The sequence below is a fragment of the Giraffa tippelskirchi genome, chromosome 5, assembly GCF_054371585.1.
Source record: "Giraffa tippelskirchi isolate mGirTip1 chromosome 5, T2T-mGirTip1v1.2.pri, whole genome shotgun sequence".
NCBI classification, from domain to species: Eukaryota; Metazoa; Chordata; class Mammalia; order Artiodactyla; family Giraffidae; genus Giraffa; species Giraffa tippelskirchi.
In genome coordinates, this window is record NC_137279.1 from 178,049,206 (window position 1) to 178,059,602 (window position 10,397).

The 10,397-nt window shown below is 40.2% G+C and overlaps 1 protein-coding gene across 23 annotated transcripts in view; it reads left to right on the plus strand.

Annotated features, from left to right (window-relative positions):
* Positions 1-10,133, plus strand: part of FOXJ3 (forkhead box J3) — a 228,997-nt gene extending 218,864 nt beyond the window's left edge. For all 23 annotated transcript variants that reach the window (XM_081492333.1, XM_081492325.1, XM_081492320.1 and 20 more), the window contains 2 exons: positions 6,741-6,848; positions 7,150-10,133. In XM_081492333.1, coding sequence (XP_081348459.1) covers positions 6,741-6,848; positions 7,150-7,265 — 224 coding nt within the window. In that variant the 3' untranslated portion in view covers positions 7,266-10,133. The remainder of the gene's footprint in view (positions 1-6,740; positions 6,849-7,149) is intronic.
* Positions 10,134-10,397: the final 264 nt, after the last annotated feature.

Consider the following 10,397-nt stretch of genomic DNA (forward strand, 5'->3'; position numbering starts at 1 on the left):
TGCTATATTGCACCTTTTGTTGATATATGATATCCTTTACAAGGAGTAAGACTTTACAAGATATCTCTTATAACCCTTTTTGGTTTAAAGTCTTTTGTCTGTTATTAGTACAGCAATCTCTGCTCTCCTTTGGTTGCTATTTGCATGGAATATCTTTTCATCCTTTCACTTTCAATCTGTTTGTGTCTTTGGATCTCGAGTGAGTCTCTTATAGTCAGCATATGGTTGGATCATGTGTTCTTATCCATTCTGCCAATCTCCATCTTTTGATTGGGAGGTTTGATCTATTTATATTTAAAAGAATTATTGGTAAGGAGTGACTTTTATGTTTTACTATTTCTTCGCTATTCCTTGTGGCTTTTTTTGCCCCTTATTTCCTGCATTACTGTTGTCTTTTGTGTTGATTTTTTGTAGTGAAATGTTTAAATTCCTTTCTCATTTCTTTTTGTGTATATTCTGTTGCTGTTTCCTTGTGGTTACCATGGCAGTTGAGTTTTAATTCTAAAATTACAACACACTAATTTGAATTTATATCAGTGTAACTTCTATAACATATGAAAACTCTGTTCCTTTTTATCTTCACCTCTGCCTCTGTTGGTTGTTGATGTCTCAGAATTACATGATTCTACATTGTGTGCCCAAAACATACACTGATAATTATTTTAAATGTGTTAGTCTCTTAAATTATGTAGAAAACATGTGAAGCTGTAAGCCGAAGTTACAGTAATATGAACTTTTATACTAATAGCTTTTAGAAAACATATTAGCATCTTAAATCATATGTAGAACAAAAAGTGGAGTTAAAAATCATTGTTATGATAATGCTATCTCCATAATTGCCCATGTATTTACCTTTATCGAGATCTTTATTTTTTCTTATGGCTTTAAGTTACTGTCTAGTGTCCTTTGATTTCTTCCTGCAAGACTCTCTTGACCATTATCTTCCAGGACAGGTCTAACAGTAACAAACTGCCTTAGCTTTTACTCATCTGGAAATGTCTTAATTTCTATCTCACTCTTCAGAGGACATTTTTACCAACTGTAGGATTCTTTGTTGACAGGTTTCTCTCTCTCTCTCTCTCTCTCTCTCTCTCTCTCTCTCTCTCTCTCTCTTTTAGCACTTTGAATAGATTGATCCTCTGGCCTCTGAAATTTCTGATGAGAAATCTGCTTATTGTCTTAATTGATAATCCCTTGTATGTGACAAGTCACTTCTTTCTTGCTGCTTTGAAAATTCCCTCTTTATCTTTGGCTTTTGAAAATGTGCTTATTATGTGTCTTGGTATGGGTTCCTCTGACTTTACCTTACTTGGAGTTCATTGAGCTTCCTGGATGTTTATATTCCTGTCTTCCATCAAATTTGGAAGGTTTTTGCCTATTATGTGCTCAAATAGTCTTTCTACGCCCTTTGCTCTCTCTTCTTATGGAACTCCCAGAACGCATAATTGGGCTGCTTGCTAGTGTCTGACAGGTCCCTTAGGCTCTGTTTGCTTGTCTTCAGTCTTTTTTCTTTCTGTTAATCTGTCTTGGTAATTTTCATTGTCCTATCCTCTCTTCAAGCCTGCTGATTGTTTTCCTCTGCCTGCTCAGGTCTTCTTGAGTCTCATCCACTGCTGTCCTGTCACAGTGGCCAGGTGTCTCTTATGGATTCTCTCTAGACTGAGATCCTGGATTATTTTCTTAAAACCCTTTCTTTCTAGACGTCTGTGGTCATTTCTTTTTGATCCTTGATCTTTACTGTTGTGTTCTGGTTTTTGTTGTTGTTCAGTTGCTCAGTCGTGTCTGACTCTTTGCAACCCCATGGACTGTGGCACACCAAACCTCCTGTCCTTCACTATCGCCCAGAGTTTGCTCGGACTCATATGTCCATTGAGTCAATGATGCCATCCAACCATCTCTCCCTCTGTCACCCCTTTCTCCTCCTGCCCTCAATCTTTTCCAGTCTCAGGGTCTTTGAGTGGGCTCTTTGCATCGGGTGGCCAGGTATTGAAACTTCAGCATCAGTCCTTCCAATGAATATTCAGGACTGATTTCCTTTAGGATTGACCAGTTTGATCTCCTTGCAGTCCAAGGGACTCTCAAGAGTCTTCGCCAACACCACAGTTCAAAAGCATCAATTCTTCAGCACTCAGCTTTCTTTATGGTCCAACCCTCACATCCAAACATGACTACTGGAAAAACCATAGCTTTGACTAGACAGACCTTTGTTGGCAAAGTAATGTCTCTGCTTTTTAATAAGCTGTCTAAGTTGGTCATAGCTTTTCTTCCAAAAAACAAACGTCTTTTAATTTCATGGCTACAGTCACCATCTGCAGTGATTTTGGAGCCCAAGAAAATAAAGTCTGTCACTGTTCCCACAGTTTCCCCATCTATTTGCCATGAAGTGATGGGACTGGATGCTATGATCTTTTTGAATGATGAGTTTTAAACTAGCTTTTTCACTCTTCTCTTTCACTTTCATCAAGAGGCTCTTTAGTTCCTGTTCACTTTCTGCCATAAGGATGATGTCATCTGCTTATCTGGAGTTATTGATATTTCTCCCGGCAGTCTTGATTCCAGCTTGTGATTAATCCAGCTTGACATTGTACATGTTGTATTCTGCATGTAAGTTAAATAAGCAGGATGACAACATACAGCCTTGACATACCCCTTTCCCTGTTTTGAACCAGTCTGTTGTTCCGTGTCTGGTTCTGTTACTTCTTGGCCTGCATGCAGGTTTCTCAGGAGGCAGGTAAGGTGGTCTTGTATTCCTATCTCTTTAAGAATTTTCCACAGTTTGTTGTGATCCATACAGTCAAAGGTTTTAGCATAGTCAATGAAGCAGAAGTAGATGTTTTTTTTGAATTCTCTTACTTTTTCTGTGACCTAGTGGATATTGGCAATTTGATCCCTGGTTCCTCTGCCTTTCCTAATCCAGCTTGTACATCTGGAAGTTCTCAGTTCATGTACTGTTGAAGCCTAGCTTGAAGGATTTTGAGCATTACCTTGCTAGCATGTGAGATAAGCACAATTGTGTGGTAGTTTGGATATTCTTTGGCATTGAAATGAAAACTGATCTTTTCCAGTCCTGTGGCTATGATTTTCTTATTTTTTTTCTGCCATCTTTCATTTTTATTCTCAGCGCTTCCCTTCCTGCTAGGGTCCCCCAATTCCTTCTTGATTCTCAGTGCTACTTCGTTCACAGCCTGCCAGATGCAGAAGACCTATAGTTTTCCCATAGTGTTTGTCTCCCAACTTTAGACTTTTCCTTCTGAGTCAAAAGAACTTTAGCCAGCCCTGGCCTGGTAAGCCATGTTGATCAACTCTGGTGTTAAGTATCTGTCACCTCTTGGCTGTTGATGTGTGTTCACAGACACTCAGTTTTTTGTTTTTTTTTACATGTCTGGCTGCTTCTTTCTGTTTTAAGTCCTAGCCATTTTGTGTCATCCTTTTATTTTCCTTTGCATCCCTCTTTATTTCACATTTATTCAGATATCTCACTTCTCTCATCTCTATCCCCCAATAATTCTTCACCACATTTTCTTAGAAATGTAGTGTAAGAGGGGACTTCAGAGAGCTGTTATTTTTATCCTTTTATTTAACAAGTAAGGAAACTGTGATCCAAAGAGAGAAAGTGATTTGCCTAAAATGGCAAAGTTCATTTGGATATAGATCTTGACTCCCAGAATATAGCCTCTCCATATCGTTCAAACTCTTCCTGTCCTGTGTGTTTTCAAGACTCTGCTTTTGATAAATACCTCTTCGGGCTTCTTAGAGATGCCAGAAATTAGTGTTATAACGTGTTCATGTGGAAGGGGGAAGAAGTAAAGAATGTTCTAACACATCAGTGTATTGCCTCTTATTCTTAAATCATTTTACCTGTATTTACGGTTTGTCTTGTCCAATAATGTATACGTCCTCTAGTTGTGCTATTCTTAATGTGATGCTCTGCTTAAAGGTCATTAAATACAAATAGGTGTGCATGCATTCATTCAGCAAACATTTGTTTACAGCTTTCCTATGCCTGACTATATAGTGGGAACTAGGAATAATGAGTTCTCTCCCAAATAGTCCCTGATCTCAAGGGGCTCACAGCTTGATAAGAGAGACAAGTCTATCAAGAAATACTGTATTATGAGGACTGCATTTCTGCCAAAGGGTGATGAGACTAAGAGAAAAGGGCTTACCTGTCTTGGGGAGAAAGAAAAGCTTTGTACAAGATGATGCATTTCAGCTGGACTTGGCGGTTTAAGTAGGGCTCTGTGTGACAGAGAAGTCTCATCACTTCTCTGCTCAAAACCCGTCCTTAGTGCCCACTTTTCTCAGTAGAAACCAACGTCCTTACACTGTGGCCTGTATGGCCCCACGTAGTCTGTCCCCCATTACTCTCTGCCCTTGTCTTCTTTTCCCTCCCCTCCTGTTAGCCCCTGCTCCTGCACTGCTGGCTTCCCTGCTGTTACTTGGACACTCCAGACACACTCCACCTACCTCAGGGCCTTCATATTGCTCTTTCCTCTGTCTTGAGTGATTTCCCCAGATAGACACATGACTCAAGTTTTTCCCTAAAAAAGCACCTACTCAAGTGATGACTTCCCTGATCATCCTACTTAAATAGCACCTACTGTTCAGCACTCCTTTTCCCCCTCCTTGCCTTATTTTTCTCCATAGTGTATATAACGTACTGTTTAATTTATTTTCCTCCCATCTTCGTTCTTCCCAGTTATCTGAAAACAGGTTTCAAAAAGACTGGGAGTTTGATTTTTCGTTTACATATTTCTAGCACGTAGAGCTGTGCTTATTAGCACAAATACTTCTTAAATGAATGAATGGTCATTCAACAAAAGTCTATTTTCAAGAAATATGTTTTGTGATTAGATTTGTTGTTGAAATATAGTTGATTTGCAATATTAGCTTTAGGTGTGCAGCGCAGGGTAGATTTTTAAATTCTCATGACTACATTCTAAATGTTATTAGTCGCTCAGTCGTGTCCGACTTTTTGCGACCCCATGGACTATAGCCCACCAGGCTCCTCTGTCCGTGGGATTCTCGAGGCAAAAATACTGGAGTGGGTTATAGGATCTCAAAAATCTTTGGAAGCTGCTTTGTAAGTTAATTTCTTGCTTAGAAAGTCTGAGTACACTCTCATTGTTCAGAGAACATGGGGGCAGAAATGAGAAGTAATGAGAATCTCTGCATGAAAGTAAAAGTGTTATGAATGTGACAGTTTCAAAAAGTTAAGGCCATTTGTTTAATGTGGGTGTCAGTCTATGCCTATCATTTTTGTTTATTTTCATAATTCTTCTCTAATTCTCACCTGTCTCCTCTACTCAGAGGAGTGAAGCCCCTGTAGCCTGATGCAACCTTAAGAAAGAACATGAGCCACAAATGTGAAGGCTGGTCAGCACTTGGCAGAACTTTTTCTCCTGCAAAAATATACTGGAGCTATAACTTCGTATAACTTTTCTCTTCTTCTGAAGTCTTCCATATAGCAGATTTGTCAAAGACCTAAGTTCTGACTTTAAACTCTTCTATAAAAAACTATGTCATCTTGGGAGGCAGTAGCTAGAAGTCAGAAGTCTTGGGTTCTCTCCCTAGTTCTTTGCCATCTTCTCTCATCTCACTTCCTCACCTACATGAACAGAAGTAGGGCTGGGTTAGATTATCTCTGAGACTGTGTCAAACTTGGACGGTCTGACTTTCCAGTGGCAGGTGGAAACTTAGAGTGGCCAAAGATAGTGTGCCCTACCTTGAATACAAAAGGAAGACTTTTCTTCTCTTTCTGTTTTCTCTGGGAAAATGATCACTGTTTCCTAGTTTGATTATGGTATTCCTAGAGTGTAAGTGTAGTCTGTGTGAAACACTAGCAGACCTTAGGGAAAAAGCCTTTCCAGGATTCCAGATGTTTCATATAATGTAAAACCAGTGTTACCATGGTTCTTCCCCAGGAGTTATTGTGGGTGCCTGTGTGATGGTTCCTCCCCTCCCTTTCTGTTTTGCATTAGGATGTAATGTAATTGACATTTTGGAGCTGTTACACTTGATGACTGCTGTCCATGAAAGCATATTAATTTGAGAACCTTCTGAAATGCTATTTAAATAAGATCTATGTTTTCCCATCTTCACACTTCTAAATAATACGTTGTGAGGTGGCTCTTTTACTTTATATAAATCTCCTATCATTTTGTGCCTTCAGTCACTTTGTTGATCAGCTTGGGCACACTTAGGTCTGCTTTCAGGATGAGAAAATCAGGGCAGTAGAGACAACCGTTACTGGAAAGAACCTATGAGTTAGAGCTGAATTGGAGCCCTAGCCTCTGTCAAATTGATGTGTCTTTGGACAAGTCACCTCAGCCTTCTGAGTGTCAGTTGCCTCATCCATAAAATGGGATAATCCCTGTCTTGCCTTCATTGTGGGCCTAGGGGGAGACTCAGATGAACTAATGGGTATGAAAATGCTTTTGAACTAGGATAAGATATGTAACAACAACAGACATAACTGGCCTGCAAGCTTCCAGAGAATTAGAGGCAGTGCCAAAATTAGTACCAGTGTACTCACACCCATCCCGGCACCCTGTCTGAAAATGCAGCATCACCTCTGGCAGAGTTTTAGCATCCAGAAGGAGCGATTCTCCCTTCTGTTTTCATCTTCACTTTACCTGCTTAATTTAGTTTTAGGTAACAATTCTATTAAGATTTTTATGCTTGATTTGTTTTACTTATGGTAATAGGTTTTCCTTCTTTGTTCTTTTCAATCTGACTAGGAAATCTGTACATAGACTCCAGGCAAAATCTCCCCCCTTCGGTGATGCCGCCCCCTGGTTACCCTCACATCCCACAGGCACTCAGCACTCCGGGAACAACGATTGCAGGTACTTTGAGGTGTGGTGTGTTGGGGTTGGTGCTCAGAGTTTAATACTGAAACGCTTTTTCAGCTGTCCCAGCAGTGAATCAGGCTACTTCAGAGGGAATGAACTCCCTGTTTCAGAGAGATGGGTGGGGTGCAGAATACGTATAAAATGAAGATCATAAGGGAACCTTGTAGAGACTTCTGGGTGATTAGTGAGAGCATGTACGTTGAGTTCCTGGCACGAAGAAGTGTTCAGTAGGCGTTTGTTTCTCCTTCCTTTCTTCTCTGGGGAGTCACTGCTGATGTTGCCGCCTTCCTTTCAGGCCATCACGGAGCCATGAGCCAGCAGCACATGATGCCTTCCCAAGCCTTCCAGATGCGGCGCTCTCTGCCTCCAGATGACATCCAGGATGACTTTGATTGGGATTCAATTGTGTAGAGCTTGTTTCTTAAGGCACCAGACCCAGTGTCACCTTTCTGTGCAGTGGAGGGGAAAGGTTTAAGAGAATCCAGTTGAGAAAACAAAGTTGCTAATCATTTTACCAATGTTATCAAATTTTTTTTTGAAGACAATCAAAAAGATTTTAGCTGGATGACTTACTGCTTTTATCTGACCCAGACGAGTACTACATGTTTGTCTCCCTGCCAGCTGCCCTATGTAGCTCCTAACTGTTGTGTGATTTGAACAGCTTTTACATATTGTGTCAGTTTGATGTTGACCACAAGTGCCAGACTGATTTTTCAGACAGAGCCTGTTTTGCTGCAAGCAGTTTATAGATGCAGATGTATAAATATGTGTACAAAAATTACTAAAAGGCTTCAGTTTTTTTCTAATTGGATTATTATATCTTGAGAAGAAAGTTACTGTGAGTTTTTATTCCTTGTTAGGCTATTTTCTGCAGGATGCTTTTAACTGATGTAGGCAACTGAAAGGAAATAGATTTTTTTCAAAGCCCAGTTCCTCTTATTTAAAATCTTTTTTGGAAATGTGAGTATTGAGTTCTCCTTAGTAAGTCATAGAGAACCCAGAGTCTGATACTCCAACAATCTGAAGGGGCACGTTGTTCCCGAGTAGCAGGAAGGACCGACCAGATGTTTTTTGATGCCTGGGGGATTCTAGAGTTCATGTTGTACCTTGTCAGCATCTGTTTTTCTAAGTCTGCACTGTCTGCCAGTTCTAAATGTATTTGATTGATTAGAATCTGGGCATTCTTGGCTTTTTAAACAAATCAACGTCTCCACATTCACTTATGTATTTATTATTCAAAAGTGTTATTTTAATATTTATTGCTATCTTCTGTGAATGCCCAACTCCTGTTGGGTTCCTTAAGGAGAAATGCAGTGTCTGCAAGCACAGAATTAGTTTTCTTGATAAGAGTTTACAGACAAGACAATCAGAGAGAGATTGTGTCCTTCTCTTTGTCATTACTCCTGCCTTGTGAGTACATTCTCTATCTTTGCGTTCTTGCTGATTGAGACATTAGCTCAGTAAGATTTTCTGGAATTTGAATCTGAGCTCATTTGGGCAACAGAGCAGCAGGGCAGTGTTCATAAAGCAACTTTCCCCCCATTCTCTTTCCATTTAGGAAGCAGCGAGAGGAGCGTAGAGCCACACGTGGGTTTTATTTGCCTCACTCTCCAGTGCAGTTACTGTTGCGTGGCCTGCTGTCTCTGTTGTCCTGTGTGTCTGTGTATGCATGCCGTTTGATTCCTTTCTTTGAGTGCAGCCTGCATCTTAGGATTTTTTATTAGTTGTTTGTTTTTTTTGTTTGTTTTATATCACAGTTATTTTGCATGGATTGATTGTCTTAGTTTTATAATGAAACTGAGAGAAATGATATTTCTTTTTTGCAATGAATAGGTTTTGAATTGGTTCTTTAGACCAAAAACAAATTTTTTTTTCAGTTCTAATGGAGAAATGTGCCATCAGATCAAGGAGTACTAACTGCTCACTGGTTGCTCTTTAGCGTTACTCGTCTCTGTCACCCATGCTTAAGTCACTTTAACTACCTTACTGATTCTGTGATTGAGTAATCTCTACTTTGACTAAGCAAAGCATCTTTATTTCTCTGTGTGTATGTGAGAGTGTTTGTGAACGTCTGGATATTTTTTTAATGGAGTGTTGCCTTGAATGAATTACTGGGAAGCCAGCCATGGTAAGGTCTGGTGAGGTTGGGGAGAAAGGAAGGGCTCTATGTTCCTGTTGTTTGGCCCCTGCTTGGCATGAAAAAGGAAATTCAGTTCCAGCCCCTTGGATCAGTAAAAATCAGGGGATTCTGGAAAGGCAGCCAATAGGCCCCTCTTAGATGGATCAGAGGCAAGATGAGATAGCAGCCTGCAGAGAAAAAGCTTGGGAAAAAGGGGGGGGGGTGATTCTTAGTCTGCTCAAGTTATTGTTCTCTAGATACCAAAATAGCTGTTTTGAAACTTTAAATTGTGTGGGTAGCAATGTGCACTTTAAACAGTTTGAGTATTGGAATGCAGTAGCTTATACTGAGTGATTCAAGTAGAAACCACTGATGAAGATTTTACAAATTGTGTGAAGCTAATTTCCCATTCAGCAATCTTTTACTGATTGGCAATGATCAATATTTTTGTGAGAATTTAAACTTACCATGAATGGCCCTGGAGGCAGAGCTTCCACCTGGACCCATCCCACTCTAGTTAATGTGGCTGGGAAGCCCAGGACAGGCCTTTTGGTGGTTCTGGCCGGACACAGCTACCTGGTGAGGTGCACCGCATCCCTTAGTGGCTGTCTCAGTGGGTGGTTGTTAATGCAAAGCAAGTTCTGTCTTGGGCTGAAATTGACTGAAGACTTGGGGAAAAGAATCAAATGCATATAATCAAATGGGGGCACTCTGTCCAGGAGAATAATCCGACTGGCATTTGTGGCAGTTTTTGAAATGTAAATGCATTCATGTGTGTTCTTGTAAATACATGTCTCTCAGATGTCCTTTGAAGTGGGAGGGAATCAATCTGGGGATTATTTCAAATGGAATAGAGTATTTTGATATTGTTCATTCAGAGGGTGATGTGTACATATCTATATTGTATATATGTGATGAAATGCATTGGCTTTTTGTGCAAACACAATCTGCTCTCTGTACTGCTGTTGGCCAGTCAGTGTTTTAATGTTTCTACAGTTTTGCTATTGCACGATTTCATATTTTGCCTCTATGATGAACGGCACCCATTCTTTGTAACTGTTTAGTGCTGTAAAGAAATATTCCAAGTGTCATTAGGATTGTTGCTGCCAGAAGTGATATGCATGAATGGCACTTAAAATAAATATATTACGTTAACTCTATTTACAACACCAGTTGGTCTGTGCCATTTGCTGCAGTTGAGGGAACAAGATCGGAGCTAGTCCAGAAGCAGAAAGCCTGCAGTCTGTCCTTCCTTGGAGTCTCGGAGATTGTATCCCACGTGTTGCTGCCTTAGAACAGTCATTGCTTCTGTTTACTGACCATCTCACTTGCTCTGTGAACTTGGGGAAATTATTTCCTTTCTCTCAGCCTCATTTTCCTCATTTACAGTTCCTGTAAAGTGAGAATAATGCTTGCCTCCTAGA